The 25,205-nt window shown below is 43.7% G+C and overlaps 1 protein-coding gene across 13 annotated transcripts in view; it reads left to right on the top strand.

Annotated features, from left to right (window-relative positions):
* The window catches only part of CATSPERD (catsper channel auxiliary subunit delta), a 128,200-nt gene that overhangs the window by 43,635 nt on the left and 59,360 nt on the right, over positions 1-25,205 (top strand). For all 13 annotated transcript variants that reach the window (XM_075611638.1, XM_075611642.1, XM_075611633.1 and 10 more), the window contains 3 exons: positions 7,461-7,540; positions 23,792-23,962; positions 24,798-24,911. In XM_075611638.1, coding sequence (XP_075467753.1) covers positions 7,461-7,540; positions 23,792-23,962; positions 24,798-24,911 — 365 coding nt within the window. The remainder of the gene's footprint in view (positions 1-7,460; positions 7,541-23,791; positions 23,963-24,797; positions 24,912-25,205) is intronic.

The raw sequence follows: 25,205 nt of genomic DNA, 5'->3' as shown, positions 1-25,205 counted from the left end.
TTCCTCTAACAATATACTACATGACGAACCATTAGTACACATTGGTGACGGAGTCCTAAATCCTAGATTATTATCACTTTTAAAGTATCATTTCAACATGTTACACTAACTGTAACACACACACACCTCATTGTTTAGCATTCAACATATAAAAACAAAATGTCGCCCACATATGACATGGGACCGTTGTCATGTCCCAAGGCGTCCTTACAAAAGGTTTACCGATGCAAGCCCCGCCCCCAATTGACGTACGCGCGTGAAACCGTATTGGCTGTGCCCGTAGCTTATTGTTACGGTCAGTGCAGTGTGTCATGCGCGCGCGTCGGTGGGGCGGTGCGTGCACAGCGCTGGAGGCCAATGTTAATTCAGTGGGAGGAGTGTTTGCGGGCATTTCACGGTGCCTTAACATGACGTCACACGTCTTTTGTTCGCTCATTGGCTGATCGTTCGTTGTTTCCGTGCCCACACGTCCGTTTACAATGTTTAGATATGTACGTGTGTAGAAGGGATTTTGTTTCGCTTCCATATCATAACTTCCAGCCATGATATGCTTACTGCCAGCAGCACCATGGAGGGACATGTATTGAACGCATAGCGTACACATCGTTTAGCGCATGCGCTAAGACTTAGTCCACACATTCGTGAAGTGCGCGCGCAACAGACGTTGTGCGCGCACATAATTATGTATACAGGCACCGGAAAAATCATATCCGTAGTAATGCCAGCAACGCCATTAGAAAAATGACAGTTCTGTATCTGTGGTTTTATCCTTGCAGTTTCAACATATACATTACTTATGCGTGAATATCCACAATCATATAGAGATGTGTTAAGCGTTGTCATGCTGAGACATATACAAATGTGCCATCTTTGAACATCATGTGTTTGCTGTATTTCACAGATGTCGCGGATGAATACATGGGACCAATGTATGATTTCAGATGAGCCAATCGTTATATTAGATGATTGTGACGACGAGCGAACAACTATTATAATACATATGTAACAATGCTTTCAATGCTTGGTGCGCAGATTAACAATCACTACATAATGTTATCCTGTTATGCCAATATTTACTATCCACTTAATTAACATAAGGATGTTGCTAAGCACTGAAGTTAGAACTTATATTGTATTTTGGTTATTTTCTACTAACATTATATGTATTGCCCTGTGATATATGCAGCCAACATTATCACTCAGCAAACACATTAATCTACTATATAGTATAATCTCACGTGTGACTTGTCAAAGAATATAAATGCTACATAACAACTCGTAGACATTGTATCTGAACGTACACAATAACAATAGAGAGGTGATAGAAACTGTTTAGTCGTGTGCATTTTTTATTTTCACCTAAGTTGTAGTGCTAACCTAACATGCATGAGCTAATGAATGTTAGTTAAAGATCATGAAAACATTAACATGTGTGTGTAAATTTTATTCACACGACTAACTGTAGTTTAGTGTTTTATTAAACGTTCAACACATACATAGCTAAGTGAGGCCGATAATAAAAGCAACATTATTATGTTTGTTTATATTATTTCAAGTTGAAAATCATGCATCACACAAACTGCAACACACACACACTGTTGCTGAAATGTGTGCGTATGCAAATGTCCACTTCATTTATGTTCATATGTTGACATTAGTTATAAAGGATAATGATCATTATGAATAACTAACGTGAATGAAATAAAAATTATATTAACAACATTGTCATTGTGTTGAATGAATTAGGAAAAGTTGAGAATCCAAAGAACTATACTTTGGAATGTTGTTAACATTTTGACACATGTTACATGTACGTCAAATCAACACACATCTTTGACTTATACAAACACATGTGACAATGTAGTAATCAACATGAAGATGCAGTGATACAACAACTAATCACATACATTGCAATGTTAATGATGTTTTAAACATTGGTGTCTTTTTATGCAAACATGCATTGAGTGTTAAGATCGCTCATGTGCATCAGTGGATGTTCTCCTCCCATAATCAATAGCTGAGCAGGGTTTATCCCCTTATCTCCCCCACCCCTATATTCCATGAATGGATGTTGTTACGTTTGCTACATTACATGTTATGTAATGTCCCTAATGATTTTAAAATACACTGCACACTAACCACCAAGTGTAGATAAAGGCACGTACACAATACAGAAACGACATGTTTCAATTGTCACATATTTTTCATTACGTTCTGTTTTTACATCCTGTAACTATACCTGTATCGAGGTTTGCACATGTTATGACAGATGTGAATTGAAATACATACCATGAGCAGTCATTGAAGTGATATACCTAGAAAAAGAAAACATGAATGAATATAAATCATTGTCATGACATGTTCATTAAGGTAAGCAACACACAAAATTGACCATTTTGTGTTAGATATGAAACAACATCTAGATGTAAAATATGATATGAAATACACAATTGTGTACACATCATTGTGACTCACATGTCACACTGCAAAAGAAACATTGTATGTAACCATACTGCACTAGCTAATGACTATGGACATAGTAGGTTTATTGTGTCTGCATTACCAAAAATAGCATCTACATAAATTATAGATGTAGTACACATTATTTCTTCACGTACACACAACACCTTTTATTGGTAAGAAGTATAATACAACCTGTTGATGAATGACATACCGATGCCACATGCAATTGTCCACACAGCAGAGAAGAGAAAGGTGTGCGAACCATATTCCTCTGTTTCCTAAGTGAATGGTATTTGGACAAATGTATTTATCATAACAAAGAATGAATACATCTATGTAGTACTATGAACATATATGTATTTGCTTACATGAAAAATATGTGTTTATGACATTCAGACGTGTCTCAACACCACTGGCTGTTTGGTCAGTGTCAGCTTGTAAATTGACGGGATGCTCCTCCTCCAAACCCTGACGTATGTCTGTTTGTACATTATTGTGGAGTACCTCATTGTGCAAAATGCAACATACAATGATAATATCAGACACTTTATCAGGCTTATATTGAAGTGCCCCACCAGTTCTAGCGAGACATCTAAATCTTGTCTTGAGAAGCCCAAATGTCCTCTCTATAACGGATCGCGTAGATATCTGGGCAACATTGTACCTCTCCTCTGCTTCACTTTGAGGGTTTGCCACAGGAGTCAACAGCCACGGCCTAATTCCGTATCCTGAGTCACCTATAATCCATCGTGCACAAATATGAAACAATTATTGTTAACATTATTACATACAACATTTCCTAGATAACCAAGAGTTGTTTGTTAACACATCATAATATGTACTCACCCACCAGCCAACCAGGTCCAAAATTGCCTTCTTCGAAAGCATGGAAGACTGATGAGTTTCTCAGGATAGAGGAATCGTGACTGGAACCAGGGAATTTGGCTACCACATGCATAATCGTCACCGTGGCATCGCATACCACCTGTACATTCAGGGAATGGTAGTGCTTACGGTTGCGGTAAGCATGCTCACTCTGACTAGGCGGGATCAAAGCAACATGGGTGCAATCGATTGCACCCATCACACATGGTATCCCGGCTATGGTATAAAAGCCATTCCTGACTTCCAGCCACTCTGTGTGCTCTGTAGGAAAATGAATATAATTCCTAGCGCGTCTATTGAGTGAACATAGAAACTGGGTAAAGGCCCGCGAGAATTTAGATTGCGAGACCCGCCCACTATGCCCACAATTGTCTGGAATGACGTGGAAGCAAGATAATGTAATGAGCACAGCATTTTAACAAGCCCAGGGACTGCACGATCTCTGGCTGTCACAAAATCTAAATCTCCCCTTATCTCTTCATAAAGAGCTAAGATTGCTGCTGAACTCAAACGATAGCGACTTACAATCTCCTCCTCACTCATCCCATCTAACAGGGTTCTCTCCCTGTACAAACGAGGACGAGGCACAACTTCTCTCCTCTCTCTTCTCCTCTCATCTCCTTGCCCTCTCCCTGTCCCTCTCCTGTCCACGTGCCTGTCCCTGCCACTGTCCCTGCCTCTGTCCCTGTCCCTTCCTTGGCCAGTGACATCCTCTCCATCAGCAAGCCTCTCGTGCAATAGAATCTTCCTCCGTCTCATAAACATTCGCATAATTTTCAGGTTTGTAGCTGTGAATGCGCAGGTAATTGCCCTCCTTTAAATACCTATGTGATGATGTCAGGTGACTTGCTGAAGTGCAAGGTGTTACATTAACATATCCAAGTAGTTGACTCCCAACGTGTATCCATTTGCAATTAAAAGTATTATTTATGTGTGTTCACCAGGCAATCATGATATTTGGGAATGATGTAACGTTAAGCTTTGTATAGGCATTTATTGTCAAGTATTTGTGGAATGTGTAATGCATGTACCACTTCTGAACGCAACACTCAGTCATCTAATTAGGATACAACCATGACATTGACGTAGAAAAACTACGTTGCAACATGTCTAATTTCGCATGTTATTGTCACATGTTCACATGAAGTAATTGTAAAGTGCATATGCATAATTTAATGCCATCAGGATAATTGCTATTGATTCAGTTTCAATCGTGTAAAAATGAGTAACTATTATAGATGTGTGTATAAGTTAGCATGAAGTGATTGTAATGCATCGTGTACAATGTAAACATGCAATGTTATTGAGTGTCCAATTGCAAACGACATCAAAAGAGGGAGGTCACAAAGTACATGTAAACATGAAAACAAACAGCTACATTTACGTTTGATCATGCGTTACACATTACAAGCATTGTATAATGTATAGCAACATTACTATACGCTGGATGTGTTAGATGTGTGAAATGTGTTACATCATATAATAAATTGAAGCACACTTAAGTTACATGTTTGATATGATGTGAGCTGCTCCTTTAAGAGTTGAGTATAGGATTTTCCCTTGAAACATCATAACATGAAGACTAATGTGACACGCAAATCATCATAACATATAAAAGTACAATGTTATGCAAATAATAAACGTAAGGGGTGAAACGATGAAGTGAATGACCTCGACACTGTAATGCCAAGCACATTTGTATTATGAGCAATAGAACGTAAACACTACTATAATGTTATAAGTCCCCGCTCCATTGACTCCATTGATGTAGAGATGAGGTTTTTTTTCTAAGTGCCATTCCGGCAACCTTGCCGATCGTTCTCCCCTCCAACTTGCCAACTTTAGTTGGCGGGACCAATTGCCGATAAAATCTCCATTTCTGAGTGCCGATCAGCACCGAAAAGCTGATAGGGGCTACTTAAATACAGCCGATTTCAAAAAGTGCCGAAAAGTGCCGATAAGTGGGTTATCGGCAGCCGCATGCCGATAAATTTTTTTCGGCAAGAAAAACTGCCGATTTGGAGCACTTACCGGCGCTTACTGAATCTCAAATCCAATTTTGGCGGGAAAATGCTGATAAAAGCCTTATCGGCGCTTACGGCATGAGGCCCATAGTATTGTAGCAGGAGTTCTTCGGATTGATTTCAGGTCCGGGGACCCCCTGCTTCTCATGTTACAAGCCCCGTAATGGGGTGCCGGTATTCATCTGCTTTGTTTAAATCCCCCTCATCACGTGTGCCGCGACGCGGGATAATTTAAACATGGCCGTCAGGATACCGGCACTCCATAACGGGGCCTGTAACTCAGGAAGAAGTCCCCGGGCCTGAAATCAAGCCGGTTCAGCTCCGGAGACCCCCTGATACAATTAAAATACTACGATTATTAAAATATAATCAAAGCCCTGCGGTCGACAGTTAGACGCGTGCAGGTAGAGTGACTGATTCAGTCTTTCTCTTACTGCGCATCTCTTACAGACAGGTGGAACCCGGTAGGATTCACACAGCCAGAGTCCCATTCAAACGCAGGGACCCCCGCTGTGTTAATCCGATGGACCATTACAGCCTGCTATGGACCATGGCCACACTTTTTTCCCATGATGCGGTAGAGAACAGGCAGTTACATCTGTAGGTGAATGTGCCCAGTTTGCATATAAATAGAATTTTGGGTGGTTGCCACAGAAACCTGTTCTGGTTCAGGGCTCTGAGGAGAGGAACAAATGGTTAAGTTTGAAAAAAGATGTCTTGCGAGTTTAACTTTTGCTAAATACTATTTGGCTTAGATACTCATCCAATATTTATAGTTCCGCTCGAAAGGAAAGAATATAAAAAGCCAAGTGAAATATTTGCCAATTATGTCTGATTAGGGGGGAAAATGTCCTACCCGACTCCAGTAACAAGAATCATATTTCTCCCTCGGTCAACACCCTTCCTATGTTTTACTTATTAAATATGCTGTATGTCCATACACCTTTTTCTTTCGGAAAATATGTCTTAAAGATATCTACTGTATCTGCCATCACTGTCTGCATGGGTAGTAATGAAAAAGAAGACGGGCTTTCCCATCAATCAGAGTGGTTGCAAAATAACATACCAAAAGAACCGGGTAGCAGCAAGTGACGATCGTATGGAACATGTTTCAATAAATTCATGCATATTTTTTTTAGAGGAACAGCAATGAAACCTGTATTTGGAAGATAGGTGTTGTGGACATTGTGACAGGGTGAATAAACGTCACCAGCCATATACCTGGCAAACCTATGTTTAGGCTTGTAGTGCAGCAGTGACGAGGTTAAGTTTCAGTAGAGAAGGGCTGCTTAATTAGTCTGACCCCACCTGCATAATCAAGGTGTTTTAAAACCCCCAGGCTGTACACACATGCAGGCTAGCTGGTCAAGAGATAGGAGTGAAATGCTGAAGTAAAGATTACTGCTATAAGGTCTGTCTTCAAAGTACATATATTATGAACTGTCTGTGTCCTGCATGCTGAATAGAAGCTGCCTTGTTTTTGTATGCTGAATAGAAGCTGCCTTGTTTTTGTATGCTGAATAGAAGCTGCCTTGTTTTTGTATGCTGAAAAGGAGCCGTTTTGTTTTTGTGTGCTGTATTTTTAAGACTCAATAAATAAGCCTTATCCAGAAACCCTGCGTGTGGTTGCATATACCCTGCAACAGACATCATATGTTGCTACATATTACGTTTGCTTGATGTTGACTGTAGGAATAATGAGTTACAAACAGTACGGGCCAGAAGAAGGGGTATCCCGCCCCGAAACGTTGCCACACTTATTTGTCTTGATCCCTCCCCCTTTCCCCCTTTCCCCCTTGTCTTTTCCTTATTCCCTTCCCCCACCCTGTTTTCTCCCACTCCATTTGCTGTTACTCACAGTTGTACGTATGTTGCTAACCTTTGCTATTATCTATACATATTGTGTGGTCATATCGTTGCAATATCACAGTAATCTTTCTTTATATCATATTTGTAATTTACTTTATTTTTCTCATTTGAGTGCTGCGTACCCGCCCCATTTCTTGTTCTATGTTGCTACATATTCCTTTTGCTTGATATTGACTGTAGGAATAATGAGTTACAAACAGTACTTTTATCTCTTCTAAGGTGATACTGAGATTGCAGTTTTGTCACGCAATATGGGCCTGTTTTACGGAAACCTAAATATGGATGTCACTATTGTTCATGTAAGTACCTATTTGTCAATTTCCATATACAGACGGTCCTCGGTTATCCGACGCAATGCGTTACTCAAAAAGGGTTTCGGATAGCAAAGCGTCGTAAAGCGAATCACATTTTCCCATAGGAACACTATTTAAATCAAACGTTCCGTTCCTGAAGGCATTTTTTATGCTAAAATACACAAAATATTTTACTATTTTAAGATATGCAGCACACACATAGATTATGATGTAAACATTATATTTATTGATTCCAGAACTGTAAAATAAAACTATATTCAGTACAGTAATGTACATTATGAGCAAAAAACAAAACATCAATTATTGGAGGAAGATGATTGGGGGGGGGAATCTTCAACGGATAACGGACTTCTTGGAGGTGATGTAGGTGGACTTGAAGGGTTCGGCCTCTTCAAGAAGCTCTTCAATGAAGTCTGGACAGATCCTTTCCTTTTCTGCCAGTAGATCTCTCTATAGTAGCTGATTTGGTTGGACACCCCACGACTGACTGAAGAGCTGCGTTCAATATTGGGGTAATTTTCCTCAAATATGGCCAGTGCGCTATCAATGTGCTTGAATGCCGCAGTGAACATTTTGGTTGATAAAGATTTACGTGGCTGTGCCACTTCAGCAGATTGGTGGGCCTCCTCTTCAACAATTTTTTGCTCTTCTAATTGCATGAGGTCTTCATTGCTCAACTCGTTAGAATGTGAGGCGAGCAAATCCTCAATATCCTCGGTTTCCACCTCCAAGTTGAGATCTCTGGTCATTTGCACAACAGTTTCTGTAACCTCTGCAACAGTCTCTATAATGCCTTGGACATCTGACACAAAATCAGGGCACAAATTACGCCAAACTCAATTTAAATTGGATTGTTTTACCTCATTCCATGCCTCTCCGATGTTTCTTACTGCATGAAGAATGTTGTAACCCTTCCAAAATTCTTTCAAGGTTGGACCTCCTTCCACATCAGTTGCTCTGATGGCCTGGACAAATGTTTGCCTAAGTTAGTAGGCCTTGAAGGAAGCGATAACACCCTGGTCCATCGGCTGTATCAATGAGGTGGTGTTGGGGGGCATGAACACCACCATGGCGTTTGGATGGTGGTCATCCAGGTACACTGGTCAAGGTTCTGCCTTATGCAATATAATTGCACAGCTGGGATAAAATGATGCTGGAACCAGTCCTCAAAAAGGCACCCTGTTACCCATGCCTTATGGTTGGACTTCCAAATCACTGGAAGTGTGCTCTTTGCATAACCCTTGAATGCCCTAGGGTTTTCTGCATGATAAACAAGTAAAGGTTTTAGCTTGAAATCACCTGCATCATTTGATCCAAGCAGAAAAGTCAGCCTGTCCTTTGCAACTTTAAAACCAGGCATAGATTTTTCTTCTTTTGCAATGTAGCTTCTGCATGGGCATTTTCTTCCAGTAGAGCCCAGTCTCGTAACATTGAAATCTTGACGTGCGCAATAGCCACCATCCTCTATAATTTTGGCCAATGTAACAGGGAAGGTTTTAGCTGCCTCCTCATCAGCACTAGCAGCTTCACCGGTCACTTTAATGTTATGCAAGTTTACCCTCTCTTTAAACCGCATAAACCAGCCCCTTCTTGCAGTGAACGTTTCCTCAGTGGACCCTTCTCCATGCTGGTGCATAGTCCTCATAAAGACTCAAAGCCTTCTCCTGAATTAAGGCTAAACTAATAGGCACATGACGCTGGGATTTATTTATTTATAAAATATTTTACCAGGAAGTAATACATTGAGAGTTACCTCTCGTTTTTAAGTATGTCCTGGGCACAGAGTTAAGACAAATAATACATGGTTACAAATACAGTTACATAAGTGAACAGGGTATACATTATATACAAGACATTGCATGCACAGTTAAAGAAAATATATATTATGGGCGTATGAAACAGTTACAGACCAGATTAAAATGTGAGGCAGCCTTAGATTTGAAAGAACGTAGACTGGTGGTGGATGTGAGAGTCTCCGGTAGGTTGTTCCAGTTTTGGGGTGCACGGTAAGAGAAGGAGGAATGGCCGGATACTTTGTTGAGCCTTGGGACCATGAACAGTCTTTTGCAGTCAGATCTGTGAGGATTCAGGGATCGCGGCACCTGCGGCCCGGCCCCCCCTCATCTTCTTTACCTCCCGCTGCTGAGGTGCGTGCCCCTCGCTGGCACCACTTACCTCCTGCTGCTCTGGGGGTTCCCCGCCGTCCCTGGTGGTCTCTCGCTCCTGCTAGCTCTTCCCTCCCATGCGGCTGCCGTGTGTCCCGGCCGCGCGCGTGAACAGTGCGCGCCGGGTGAAGATAATTTATTCACTGCTCTAGCAGTGAAACCACGCCCCCAGGAGACGAACAGGACCCCCTGCCAAAATAAGAGTTTTCACCTGCCTGCCAATCAAGTGGACCTATCCAAGATAGCTCCACGCACTCCTCCAGGCCTTTCCCACTTCCGATTGGTCAGCCGCACTTTATATTGCCTGTCCTCCCACTCACTCATTGCTCGACATAGTTTCCACTTGGATTACTACTCTGGCATTCTCTCTCTTATTTCTCTCAGGTTACAACTTGGCTTGGCGGACGTCTATCTCTGGCTCTCGACCCCTGCTTGGACAACGACCTTCCGGAATTCTCCAATCCCTGACCTTGGCTAAACGGCAACGACGACGGCACTTCTTTACCGGTACCGGCAAGTATTGCTAGCTAACACCACCTGGCCTGGCAACGCCTAAATGTCACGGGAGACTCCTGTGGCGGGTAGGATCTCGGTGGCTGGAACAGCACGAGCGTAGTAGGGGTCACAAGCAGGGGTCCAAGGCAGGCGGCAGGTAGCGAAGTCAGGTAACAAGCAGGGGTCCGAGACAGGCGGCAGGTAGCGAAGTCAGGTAACAAGCAGAGGTTGGCAACGAGGAGACTGGAACAGGACAGGCGGGGCAGGACAGGTCCGGGAGCAGGGACTGAGAACGGGGAACAGGGACTGAGACCGGGGAGCAGGGACTGAGACCGGGGATCAAGGAACAAACAGGGACAAGCCAGATTACTTGCAAGGGCCTTTACTGTGAACAAACTACAAAAACAGGTACAGGTACAAGAACAGATCAGGAATCAAAGACAGGCATGTGCATAGGAGTCTGACTTGAAGCAAAGGCAATTGAACCAACCAGGAAGCAGAAGCTATAAAGGACAGAGACAGGAGCAACAAGAAGACAGACAGACAGAGGAGCCCAGAGGAAACAGAAGACAGCAGCACACCCAGTGGACAAAGAAGAACTATGGCTAGGCAGGAGGTCTAGGAGACCCTGACATTACTCCCCCCTCTCAAGAGCGTTCTCTGGACGATCCTCCAGGCTCTTCTGGGAAACCTTGATGGAAGGCCAACTTAATGTGTACGTCAAGTGCTGATGGGAAATCTGTGAGAGGTGCATTTATCCTCATCACAAGAGCGTTGGCATCAGCATCAAGAACATTAGGCATAGCAAGGAACTTCACCAGGGATCCGTCTAACGTCATAGCAGGGGCATCAGGAACAGAAACATCAGGCTCTTCACATGCGGCAGAGGGGACATATTCACTTTCCGTGGTCTCCTTTTGTGACCAATATATCTCTTTTAGTTTTGGAATCTGGAACTTCCCAATGGATACGGTCAACTCCATTGCAGAGGCATGGACATCAGGAATGTGGGCATCAAGGACGGGTGCAGACTTTTCACATGGGTAAGTGGGAACATAGAATTCACGCTCCATGGTCTCCTTTTGTGACTGCCGTTTCGTGGTATCACCTAAATTCTCATTAAGACCAGCTATTTGAGTTTTCAGCTCTTGAAGCTGTCCTTCTGCACTTCTTTTCCCACTCAATGCAGTTGTCAGTTCGGCTTCTTTGGAGTTGAGTCGCGACTCCATATCTCCCAGCTGACTCAGAGTAAAGCTTAAATATGATGCATCTTCTTCATTTCTGATCTGCAGCTGCCGGTACTCCTCCCGGGCATTGTACAGCTCCAGCTGCAGCCGGACCATATCACGGGCTGTGTGGTCCAATAATTTTCAGGCATCGGCCATTTTGACCTCATAGCGCTGTGTCAGGCCAGCCACTTGACAGACGGACACCTTCTCTCTCTCCTCCTTTTTGGCAAGCTGTGTCTTGAGCTCAGCGATCTGCGCCTGCAGCGCTGTGAGTTGCTGAGATGTGTGTTCAGCTGCTAGCTTTAGCTCTTCCTCCAGCGAGGCTCTGGTTATGCTCAGTGTGGCCTTCAGCTCCTCATGCTGTTCTTTGGGGACACACTGGGTACTCAAATAATCTTGCAGCATCTTTATTTTGTAGGCAGTCTGGAAACTTTCTTCCTGCAGAACTCGCTGCTTTTCTTCAGCATTCACCCATTTCTCCTTGGTGTCCTGCAGATGTGTACGCAGTTCTCGCAGCTGACTCTGCAGCATATTTTCTGCTTGTGTGTGCCGCTCCAGGGAGACACGTTCTTCTTGCAGCACTCTCTCTGCATTCTGCAGTGCTGTCTGCACATCTAACTTTTCCTGGGCCAACTGTTTCTTCTCCTCTCCTAATTTATGGAGTTTCTTATCTCCTTCACTGACTTGGACATAGAGATTCTTGCACTCTTGGGTTACAGTTTCAAAACTGATATTTAACCCTTCGAAGATTTCTCTCAATGAACATAGTTCTGTGTTGAAGTGGCAACTCTTCTCCTTAGAGGCTTCCAGCTCTGTAGTAAGCCTGTGAACCTCTTTCTGAGATGCTTCCAGTGCTGCGTCAACTTGAGCCATGAAAGTCTGGTACTGGGCAGAATCTGCGTAGGCCTTCTCCAGCTTACTTGACAAGATCAACCTGTCATTCTCCAACTGATATTTTTCTTTTTCCCAGTCACCCTCTGCTTTTTCCAGCGCTAATTGCATCCTTGACTTTTCTTCTATCAATAGTCTCTTCTCCTCTTCTGATTCATGGAGTCTTTTATCTCCTTCACTGGCTTGGACAGAGAAGTTCTTACTCATTTGGTTTATAATTTCAAACCTACTATTTAACTCTTTGGAGGCGTCTCTCATAGAACGTATCTCTGTTTTCAAGTAGCATCTCTCCTCCCGAACGACTTCCATCTCTTTTTTGAAGTAGCAAATCTCCTCCTGGGAGACTTTAAGCTCTGTATTAAGCCTGTCAATTTCCTTCATAGAGATTTCCATGAATTCGTTACTTTTAGAAGCGAGGCGCCGATTATCAGCAGCATCAGTATATGCCTTCTCCAGCTCACCTGAAATGACATCCAGGTCACTCTCCAACTGCTCTTTTTCTTTCTCTTGGAGAACACACTTGGCAATTGCTGAGGATAGACAGCTTTGTAGTGCAGAATTAGCTTCTTGCACCTTATCTAAACGTCCATAAAGACAATCAATCGCTTTCTGTGCAGCTTGAAGCGTCTGAGTAGGGGCATCTTTCTTTTCTTCCACTATTCTTGTGATACGTCTGTGAGTTGCCTTAAGCTGCAGCATATCTCTTTCATCAAATGCAGACTCTGAGGTTAAATTTTCATTCTTAATTCCTTCTGTAACTTCCACAGTAATGCCTCCCTTCTTTTTCTTCTTCTTCCTTGCTTTGAGAAGTTCTGAAGAATCAGTGGTACTGTGTTCACATTTACTGCTCAAGACTGTTTGAGTGGGAGCCATAATTTCAGACATGGGGAAACCACACTTCCCAAAAAAACAGTAAAGAGGAAATGCGTTTTTTTTTTTTTTTTTTTAACTTTCTTTTATTGGTTTTTCAAGGGTATTACATACAATTATCACATTAATACCATTGAATACTTTGTTGGACAAACAACAACTAGACAGACGTGGGAGGGGTAGACAAGACAGGGTTGGGATAGTGGGGAGGGGGAAGGACCGGGAGGGGGGGGGGGGGAGGGGAGGAGGAAACTTTATCCTTGTTCTTTGCTGGGCTCGCCTTGGCGCTGTGGGATCCAATCTGACTATGGTTCCGTGTAGAGGGGCGTGTAGATGGCTTTAACTTGTACTTTTAGGCCTAGTTTTGAGGTCCTATCTACTATGTTTTTAGTCCGTCCTTGAAGGAGAGCCCATTTTTTCCTATTAAAGCCAGACGGCAGCATTGCTCATCCCCGGGATATCTGTCTGTGCCAACCAAAGCGACCAGACTTTTTGAAAATTTGAGCCAGTGTCGTTAACCAGACTTGTCAACTTTTCCATCTGGCAAGCAAACCAAATTCTGTTCCGAATTTTATCTATTGATGGAATTGCATTCTGATTCCACAGTGCTGCGGTCTCGCACCTCATCGCTGTGGCAAAATGTGCAATTAGTTTGTTGCCTGATTTGGAGACCTCATTAGTGGGCTTACCTAAGAGGAACACCCATGGGTCTAGTTGAATTTTGAGGCCTAGAAATATCCTCTGTAGCCAATCTCTAAGTTGTGTCCAGATAGGTATGAGTCGTGGACAGGACCACAGCATGTGTACCAGATCTCCCTGTTCCCCGCACTGTCTGGGACAGAGCGGGGAAGCTCCCGCGATAAATTTTGCCAATCTAACTGGGGTGAGATACCACCTTAGTAATACCTTATATGAGTTCTCCTTCAATGTCGTACAAATCGAGCTACTGGCCGCAGCCTTAAAGATTGCCGTCCAGTCGTCCTCTTCTATTGGTCCCGTCAGGTCGTTCTCCCAGTGCGTCATGAACTTGGTTTTGTGTGAGCTGTCAATGTCTGCTCTCACCACCTCTCTGTAAAGAGCAGATATGAGTCCCCGTGTATCGGTTCCCCGATCACAGAGCTTCTCGAAGTTGGTTAGCGGCGGCCTTTTCGGGTGTTTAGTATAGAATGCCCTGACCTGGAGGTATCTAAGAAATTCTGTGTTGGGTATATCCGTTTCCGACTGAATTAGATCGAATGATTTAATCGTGTCGCGCCCCTCCAGGTCTTTTAGTCTTCGCAACCCCAGTCTCTGCCATCGTGTGAAGTTCTTATCAATCAGCCCTGGAGCAAATTCTGGATTTCCATATAGGGGAGTCATCAGGGTATGTTTTGAGGTTAATGCGTGGTTATTTTTAGCCATATCCCAGACAGAGAGTGAGTTAAGCATCGAGGTCAGCGGAGCTCTAATGTCTTTTAATCTAGATTTAGGATACCAGATTAGGTCTCTAAGCTCTAGCGGGGCACACACCTCCCTCTCCAGTGCTACCCACCGCCTTTGCTCCAGATCCCCGTGCCACTGCGTAATTTGGCATAATTGTGCCGCTTTATAGTACGCCATCAAGTTCGGTACCGCCAAGCCTCCAGTTTCCCTAGGTCTTTGCATAATTGACATTTTTACCCGCGGTGTTTTGTTTTTCCAAATAAATCTTGTAACTGAATTTTGCAGTTCTTTAATGTCTGATCGCACTACGGGTATCGGAAGAGTTTGGAACAGGTATAGTATCCTGGGGAGGAGGTTCATTTTCACACAATAGATTCTGCCAATCCATGATATTCCATATGTGGACCAGTCCTTTAGTTCCTTTGTGAGGGCTCTTAGTAATCTCGGGTAGTTCTCTTGATAGAGACTGGAGCTGCGTTTGGTGAGATAGATCCCTAGATATTTTATAGCTTTGGACTGCCATTTAAACTGGAAATTAATTTCCAATAATTTCTCTACTTCCTTTGGGATATTTAGGCTTAGTGCCTCTGATTTAGATTGGTTTATTTTAAAACCGGATATTCTACAAAAATTTTCCATTAGGGCAAATAGATTGGGCAGCGAGGTAAGCGGTTTTGTCAGAGACAGTATAATGTCATCTGCATATAGAGCGATTTTATGCTCTTGAGAGTGAATTTGAATTCCCGCAATATCGGGACTGCGACGAATGTGTGCCGCTAGTGGTTCCACGCATAGGGCGAACAACAGGGGCGAGAGCGGGCAGCCCTGTCTGGTCCCACTTTTGATTTTAAACAACTCCGATGGAAAACCCTGGTGGATCACCCTGGCCGTCGGAGTTGTATACAATGCTTTTATTGCCCCAAGAATTTTACCTCCGAATCCAAATGCTCCAAGCGTGGACTCCATGTATGGCCAGTCAATCCTGTCGAAGGCCTTCTCCGCATCTAAACTTAGTACTAAACCTCGGACCTTGTTGGCATCAATATAGTTAATGATATCTATTATCCTTCTGGTGTTGTCGGCCGCTTGTCTATCTCTAATAAAGCCAACTTGGTCTGGGTGGATAAGCCTTGGCAGGATCCCGCTCAATCTGTTGGCCAGTAATTTGGAATATATCTTAACATCCGAATTGATTAAGGATATCGGCCTGTAGCTTTGACAATTTGTAGGATCTTTGTCCTTCTTATGTATTATAGATATCGACGCCTGGAGCATCCGCTCCGAGAAGGGTTCCCCCGCCAAAACTCCGTTAAATAACTTAAGCATGGGCGCTGCCAGAACCCCGACAAATTTTTTATAGTATAAATTGGAAAACCCGTCAGGTCCCGGGGCCTTAGAGGGTTTTAGATTTTTGATGACCGCGGTCAGTTCCTCCAGAGTGAAATCAGTCTGGATTGCCTCGCTCTCTAGTCTGCCCAGCCTAGGTAGGGCTGCCTCTTTTAAGAAGGTTTGTAATAATTTATTTGTTTTCGGGTTGTGTGCTACCTTCTCCCCATTATAAAGCTGTTCATAAAAAAGCCTAAATTCTTCCACTATGCGTTTAGGGTTGGAGGACATTTCCCCTGTTTTAGTTTTAATGGCCTGTATGTTATAACTTGGTTGCCTATTTCTGATCCTGTTAGCTAGCATGGTGTCCGGCTTGTTGGCTTTCTCAAAGAATTGCCTCTTAGTCCAACTCAAGTCTCTCTCAGCCTGGGACGTGAGGAGGAGGTTAAGTTCTATCCTTACATCCTTCAACTCCTTAAGGATGTCCCCTCTACCTGATCGGCTATGTAGTATAGAGAGCTCATGTAACCTCTTATATAATTGTGTCAATTTTGTTTCTCTCTGTTTTTTCCGTCTTGCTGCGATACTAATCAGCACTCCTCGCATCGTGGCCTTGTGAGCCTCCCACAATGTTATGTGTGACTCCACTGTGCCTGTATTCGTGATAAAGAATTGCCTAATCTCGTCCTTAACTGTCTTGGCTAATTCGGGGATCTTAATCAGGGACTCGTTTAATTTCCAATTTGCTCCCGGGCTGGTCGGTCTAATTTGAGTGCATCGTAGCTCGATTGATGCGTGGTCCGACCATGAGATGTCATGGATCAGGGTGTCAGTGATTTGTGGGACCAATCTGCTCGATACAAAGAAGTGGTCCAGTCTGCTATAGCTGTCGTGTGGGTGTGAATAAAATGTATAGGTCCGTTCTCCCGGGTGTTGCTCCCGCCAGATGTCCACAAGACATCCTCGTCTCAGTCCCTCTATAAGAGCTGATGCTCCAATTTGTCTCGCTTTGTCCTGTCTCGGTGATCTATCTATTCGCTGGTCAAGTACCTTATTAAAGTCTCCCGCTAATATTATGTTGCCCACTGCCCATCGTTGGAGTTTAAGAAAAAATTCCTCAAAGAATAGGGGGTCCTTTTCACACGGGGCATATACACACGCCAGTGTTACTCTGCATTGCTGTAGCAGGCCCACTAGTATCAAATATCTACCTCCTGGGTCGCGCTTTATTTTTTCTAGCTCAAACGGAACTTTGTTATGAAGTAATATGGCAACCCCTTTTTTCTTCTCTTTGGCTGAGGCAAGGTAGAACCTCCTGAAATTTTTATCTATATACGTTGGGTTTTTGTTGGAACAGTAATGCGTCTCTTGAAGAAAGAGAATATCGGTTTTTCTACGTTTGAATTCTGCGAAGGCGATTTTGCGTTTTTGAGGGGAGTTGAAACCTTTAACATTTTGTGATAAGAACTTCAGGGCCATATTTTTATGTGTAGTGAGTCTCTGTGGGTGCAGTGTTTTTGGTTCCTACCCGTGCCTTGGATATTCTGTGGGTGCCAGTTGTGGTGTTGCTGGTCTCTCGTTGACTTGAAACCTCCTTTTGGGGAACCTGGAGAAGGGGTGGGAAAACACAAAAGGAAATGACAGGGAACATAAAGCCTTGTGACAAGGACAAAGAAAACCATTGTGGCCCTAACTGACCTATGGTTTAGTGCCTGGGAAAGCCGCCTATACTCTGGAAGCACCCATTTTACAGTCCATGGTTGCTGAATATCCTCCAGTTCACGGATTCCCAGGTCTTTGACTGGGCTGTGGCTTAAGGCCCCAGTCCAGCCCCAGGGGCACATGCCAACAGGTGGGGACAAGGGCAATCACCTGGCCCCACCCGCCGGCAGTGTTAACAGTATCCTATTATAGCTATACTTATAGACATCTACTACGTAAACTCAACTTTAATGCATGGTAACTAGAGGCTATCTCCCCAATTCTGGAGCCACTGCTGTTGATCTTCTGGGGTCTGTATCCTATTGGCTACGATGTATGTTATAGGGGGCATATACCCCAACCCCTCCTATTCCCTCCCGTTTGCTCCCCAGCGGGGGAATGCGCGCACCCCCCTGAGGAGACACCACCTCCCCCCCCCGGCGGGTCTTTCCGCTGCCTCCGCCACCCCTCCGTCTCCGACGCCGGTCTCTTTCTTTCTATGTGGGCGCCGCCACTGACGTCATTTCCCGTGCGACGGAGCGCTGTGGAGGACCGCCCCCTGACATCCGCCGAGACCATTGCGCATAACTGCCTGCGCGTAGCCGGAGAAGGAGGTGCGTCCCAGGGGTGGAGCCGAGTGGAGCTCCCAGGTTTCGCGCTCGAACTGCGTCCGCCATCCTTGTTTGGCGCTTCTTCTTCGTCTCGTCCCGCGGATCTTGCTGAGAGGCCATTTTGGTAGGTACTTTCCCTTATTCCTTTTTTTCCTCGGGTTTCTCTCCGTTTTCTGCAGGGACTACACCGCTTGGACCCGAATCATCGGGAGGGGGAAGGGAGGTTGCGTAGGGGCTGGCCTTAATCATGCAACTTTCAGTGAGGGTGATAGTCTCTGTTTTTTATTTTTTAATTCAACTGTAAAAAGAACAGTAACTGCAGGTTCAACTGGGACTGGTAAGCCGGCATGAGATTCAATCCTCAGGCAGGTCTTGAGGGTCTAGGTTTGTTCTGGCGTTGGCCTGCTGGAGAGCTCACTCTTTCCCATTCTGGTTGTCTTTGAAGGCGTTCTCCGGGGGCTTCCAGCTGCAGTGTATTTGGTACGTCCAGTCTGTTTAGAAACTCCGGACCATCTGCCAGGTTCTTGAGGGTATGAGACCGGCCATGCTGTACCACGATCAGGGCAAAGGGAAAGGCCCATCGATATCTTATGTTTTTATCTCGTAAGATTCTGGTGACCGGTTGGAGGGCCTGGCGTCTGGATAAAGTGATCGGGGAAATGTCCTGAAAGATGGCCATCTCCACATCCTCAAATTTCACCGTAGGGGTGGCCCTAGTGATTTTGCATATCTCTGCTTTCGTGGTAAAATGATGTAAACGCAAGATTACATCCCGGGGTGGGTTGTTAGGTAGTGGACGGGCCCGCAGTGCCCGGTGGCACCGGTCCATTATCAGTTCTGCCTCTGTCTTTCCCGGCAGTATGGATGTCATCCATCTGTTCAGCAGTGCTTCAGGGTCTTGTATTTCCTCAGGGATCCCCCTAATCCTGAGATTGTTCCGCCTGTCGCGGTTTTCACTGTCTTCATGGCGTTCTTCTAATTCAGCCACTTTTCTTTCAAGGGTAGTGACCCTGGAGTCTGTCTCGTTATGGCATCTAGTGGACTCCTCCATTTTTTCCTCCAAGTCATTTGTGCGGGTTCCAATGTTTAGCATGTCTTTGCGCAAGTGTTCCACTTCTCCTCTAAAGAAGGTTTTTAGGTCAGACAGGAGCTGTGCTATCTCCCGCTTCATAGCGCCTGTCGGGTCGCCCGTCACTGCTTCTAGCTCCGGCACGGAGTCCGAATCCGATGCCGCCATGCTGTCGGTCTCCCTAGGCTTTTTAGCCCCCGCAAAGTACGTGCGGACATCTACCTTCTGCTTTGGCTTTTTTCTTGTAGTCGCCATGTACTTTTATGCTGTGGTTGTTGGCGAATTTAGTGCTGCTATTTGGCTGTTGCTAGGTTGAGTTTTGCAAACAATATTTATTTAATTACTGCCGGCGGGTTAAGGAGCTCTCAGTTCAGACCTCCATCTCCTTCCCCGTCGCGCATGCGCCTCGAGGAAATGCGTTTTTAAAACAGAAGCATTAGAATGAACAACAGGAATATTAGACACAGAGAGACACAAGATAGGAGAGCTGACCTTTTGAGACTTTAGCATCAGTCACAGAGATTATAAATGCAAGGAAAAAACATAGACAGAGAAACCTGTAGTTATATCTGAAACTTTAGAAATCAGGCATAGGGATATCATACAGACAGAGAGAACCTGCAGTTACATCTGAATCTTTAGACATCAGGCATAGGGATATCATATAGACAAAGAAAACCTGCAGTTGAATCTGAAACTTTAGAAATCAGGCATAGAAATATCATAGACAGCAGGAAACTACTACAGAGAAAACTTGCAGTTAGATCTGAAACTTTTGACATCAGACATAGGAATATCAGACAGAACCTTGCAGTTAAATCTGAAACTTTAGATATCAGGCGTAGGGATATCATACAGAGAAATCTGCAGTTAAATCTGAAACTTTAGAAATCAGGCATAGAAATATCATAGACAGCAGGAAACTAATACAGAGATAACTTGCAGTTAGATCTGAAACTTTTGACATCGGACATAGGAATATCAGACAGAGAACCTTGCAGTTAAATCTGAAACTTTTGATATCAGGCGTAGGGATATCACAGGTTACAGAGAAACCACACTTTAGGGGAACTTGCAGGTAAACTTGAAACCTTAGAACCAATCATAGGAAGAACTACAGATTGCAAGAAAAAATCACAGTATGCAGTAACAAAATAATGGAAGCACTCTTGTCTTTTGAAATGGGAACAATGTGAACAGCAGTGGTCCAACCAGGGATGCAGACAAGCCTTGTTCAGGGAATGAAAAGTCAGTGTCTAAAAAGGTGGCAACAGGTACTGCAAGGGTTAACCCAGGCACTGCACAAAAGAAAAATCTCAAAGAAACACTAGTCTCTGCAGCAACAGTTCTAGTCTCAGCAAAAATGTTTTTTCGTTATGAACGCAATACTTCTTGCAGAACACTTAGCAGCAAAAAAATAACCTTTCAAGATCCCAACTTGGATTTCCAAAAAAGAAACGAAAGTACTTATCTTCAACCATGCGGATGTGGTCTGCTGCAGCAGGCAGCAAAGGGTGCAGGCAGAAGAAGAATCTGTTCCAGCGAGATCCAGAAGTGGCCTTTGCTTTCTGTCACGGGAGACTCCTGTGGCGGGTAGGATCTCGGTGGGCGGAACAGCACGAGCGTAGTAGGGGTCACAAGCAGGGGTCCGAGGCAGGCGGCAAGTAGCGAAGTCAGGTAACAAGCAGAGGTCCGAGGCAAGCGGCAGGTAGCGAAGTCAGGTAACAAGCAGAGGTTGGCAACGAGGAGATTGGAACAGGACAGGCGGGGCAGGACAGGTCCGGGAGCAGGGACTGAGAACGGGGAGCAGGGATTGAGACCGGGGAGCAGGGACTGAGACCGGGGAGCAAGGAACAAACAGGGACAAGCCAGATTACTAGCAAGGGCCTTTACTGTGAACAGACTACAAATACAGGTACAGGTACAGGAACAGATCAGGAATCAAAGACAGGCATGTGCATAGGAGTCTGACTTGAAGCAAAGGCAATTGAACCAACCAGGAAGCAGAAGCTATAAAGGACAGAGACAGGAGCAACAAGAAGACAGACAGACAGACAGAGGAGCCCAGAGGAAACAGAAGACAGCAGCACACCCAGTGGACAAAGAAGAACTATGGCTAGGCAGGAGGTCTAGGAGATCCTGACACTAAAACACCACACTCCGGACACGCTCCTTTTGCTGCGGGTGCGTGCCCATATACGTTCCTCACCTCAGTAGAAGGGACGGGTCTGGTCTGCGGGCAGCACCGGCGTAACAAGATCTCAGATGATAAGTGCTGCATGTGGTAGGGGTGAGGAACTTGTTCAGATAGCTGGGTAGCTTGCCCAGAAATAATTTAAAGGCAAGACAGGAAAGGTGTACTTTGCGCCTAGACTCGAGTGATGACCAATCTAGTTCTTTGAGCATTTCGCAGTGATGTGTGTTGTAGTTGCATTGGAGAACAAAGCGACAAATTGAATTTCAGAGGGTGTCAAGTTTGCTAAGGTGGGTTTGGGGTGCTGAGCCATATACTATGTCTCCATAGTCAATAATTGGCATTAGCATCTGCTGTGCGATACGCTTTCTGACCAGCAGGCTTATGTTCCTTTAAAGTACCCCTAGTTTGGCATAGGTCTTGGTTGTCATGCTATCATGCTATCAATGTGCATCCCGAATGTTAAGTGGGAGTCAAACCATATGCCCAGGTATTTAAAACTAGTGACAGGGGTTAGGGTGGTGTTAGCGTTGGTTCTAATCTGGAGCTCAGTCGCTGGAAGCTTTAAAAATGTAGTTTTGGTCCCAAATACCATTGTTACAGTCTTGTCAGTGTTTAAAAACAGTTTGTTGTGGGAAATCCAGTTTTCGAGTCTCAAAAAGTCAGACTAAAGTATGTGTTGAAGGTCAGAGAGGCTATGGCTATGTGCATATAGGATTAGGTAGGACTGAAACCAGTTTAAAGCATACTTCCCTATTCCAGAGCTCTGGAGTTTGTTAAGCAGGATAGCATGATCAACAGTATCAAAAGCCTTTGCAAATTCTAGGAATACTGCGCCAGTGAGTTGTCCCCGTTCCATTCCACACTGGATTTAATTGCAAACTTTTAGCAGGGTAGTTACGGTGGAGTGTTTGGGGCGAAAGCCAGATTGGAATTGGATAGGGAAATTTGTCTTGGTATAGTAATCGCTTAATTGGGAGTGGACACATTTTCCCATGACTTTGGATAGAATTGGGAGAAGTGAGATTGGCCTGTAGTTTGAGACAGTGTTTTTGATCTTCCAGCTATAGGATGAGGAGTTTTTCTACCTCAGCAATATGCCCAACACGTTGCCTTATTGTTGCACAGGAGCTGAGCCTTTAATCTGTTCCAAGATTCTTGCCTTATCTTTTATTATTGTCACAATAGTTGTGCGAGGTATATCCAAGGCACGGCCAATTTTTGTGTTCGTCTCTCCTTTCTCAGAGCGCTTTATTATGTAATAAATCAAAGTAATAGATTTTCTAATCCTTTTTGGAGCAACAACACTTTGCTTTTTGCTTTTATCAGACATGGTTAGGGCCTAAAATACACCACTAAACTAAACCTTCACACAGACTGTTCAGAATGATTTCCGAAACCTGCAGCCTTCTGATTGGGCAATTGTAGCAATTTTGCAAAGCGTCGTAAGAGCGTCGGATAAGGTGTTCAGGCGTCGTAAAAACGGCCATAAGGATGCAATGAATAGTGTCGGATAAGCCGTTCGTCGTAAAACGAAGCGTCGTAAAACAAGGACCGCCTGTATATATATATATATATATATATATACACACTCATGTAGCAGGCTTCATTGTTTCCTTTGTGTGATATTCTGCATTATAACTGGATATGTTGTATTATATGAGGGAACAATGAAATCTGCTACATCTGTGTATATATACTATAGCCATATTATTATTTAAGTATATATGCTCAAATTAGCTTATGCACTTATATCACACTAATTCTGTCTCCATGATTTCACACTGCTTCTTAGCATTGAGCTTAAATCACTTAGAAACAGCAGCCAATATATATATATATATATATATATACTCAGGGCTCGACAAATGCACTCGCCCATTCGCCTTGGTGACGTCAAGTAGCATCCCGTTGTCATGGCAATGCGGCGTCATTTGACGCCCGTCAGCCATTTTCACATGAGTTGCAGGGGGAGACACTGGAGTTTGATGGAGAGATGCAGGAGAATGCCAAGAGATGCCGTACCACACTGCCGCCGGTAAGACTCGCCAGCGGGTAATGTAAGGGGGGTGAAAAAGGGAGGGAGATTACAATAAGACAAAAAAATTTCTGGGGGGCGAGTGCCTTTTTTTCTAAGTTGTCGAGCCCTGTGTATACTCACCCAAAAACTTCCAAGTGCACACAGATAATGCTACTGTACCACAACATAACAAGTAAAGAAGCAAGTTTAACATATTATTGATTAACAATTATTTCTTTTTAGCTCTTTAAAGAGAATATCTTTACATCACTATCTGTTCCGAAGTTCTCCAGCCAAGGGATACTAACGATTATAACTCCAGTAGAAGAGATTGGCTTTTTTACATTTCAGAAATGTTCCATATTGATTATGGAGAATCTGATGAAGGTTCTGCCTCCATTGATGGCATGTCCGGTAAGACTAAATCAGGCGGGTTGTAGGTATGAAAGCTACAAGCTCCTGATAATGAAGGTAGGGCTTTTGCATTATAATGTTGCTGAATATCATTTAGAAGAAATTGTGGGTGCTTCATGCTTATCCGGCCCTTTTTGTTATTCCCCTTTATCTGGTTAATATTGACATAATAACTTTACAAACAAGAGACAAACAACTTTTTTAAACAATTTGATTTACTGTTGAATCTACAAATAGTTTTACCACAGAGGAAATTAAGTAAAGTTCGTCAAAACCCTTCAAAGTATCTAGCTAAAGTGGACACCTTAAAAGTTTAAACAAATTAAACCCATTAGCCCGCTAAACACTCACTGTCATTAGTTGACTTTGGACCAAGGCAGCACTGACCCTTCTAAATCTTCAGTTGGTGAAATCTGTTGAAGTGGCATGCAGCTTCAGGGCCGGATTCTCTAAGCTTCGAAAAATGGTATCGGAGCTTGATCCCATGTTATCTGCCATTTACTTAAATAGCAGTTAATTGATGATCGAGCTCCTTTACCCCTTATCGAAACTTGGTGAATTTATTGGGGTGTCGGCCTCTAATGCAATTCAATCTGTAGTGTGATCTTTCATCCATCTCATGTCACAGAGTTTGGCACCCTGATATGTTCACAATTCTGCTCATTGCTTGGGATAGATCGTGGCCAAAGCTCTCAGGGAACTATAGACACAATCAGAACAGACATCAAACATCCTGACCTAAGAGGAACTTAAGCGATTACATGAGTGTGGTTTTGGAAATTCCATGTCATTTTGGTATCGCAGATCTTGATTCTTCTCTGTAATTTTTCAACAGGTTCAAATACTTGATGGAGAGTTCCACCAAAAAATTTATTACATAGATATGAAGAAAAGCCTAAATTTCTCTGTCGAATTTGTTCCAAAACCTTCCATCGGGGCCATACCACTGGTATACTATTTTTATTGGAGCAGCAACAGCATGTTTTTATATTGTATGCCTCTACACCCTGCAGTTTATATTGTGTACTTGCATATTATCACTCCAGAGTTTTGCCATCAAAGGGTCATTAGATAGTGTATTTTCTTAGGTGTCAGCTATATTTATTCTTACTATAGGATTCTGAGGATTGTTTTAACCTTTGAGTGTTTTCTTGTGATGTCCATTAATACATTTTTGATATTTTTTGTATATCAGAGTGTTTTTGTTGGGATACTTTTCTTTTTTCGTTGACATACATTCATT

This window comes from Ascaphus truei, chromosome 8 (genome assembly GCF_040206685.1).
Source record: "Ascaphus truei isolate aAscTru1 chromosome 8, aAscTru1.hap1, whole genome shotgun sequence".
Taxonomy (NCBI): Eukaryota; Metazoa; Chordata; class Amphibia; order Anura; family Ascaphidae; genus Ascaphus; species Ascaphus truei.
Note: the sequence above shows the minus strand (reverse complement) of the source record. Positions and strands in the feature narration are given on the sequence as shown.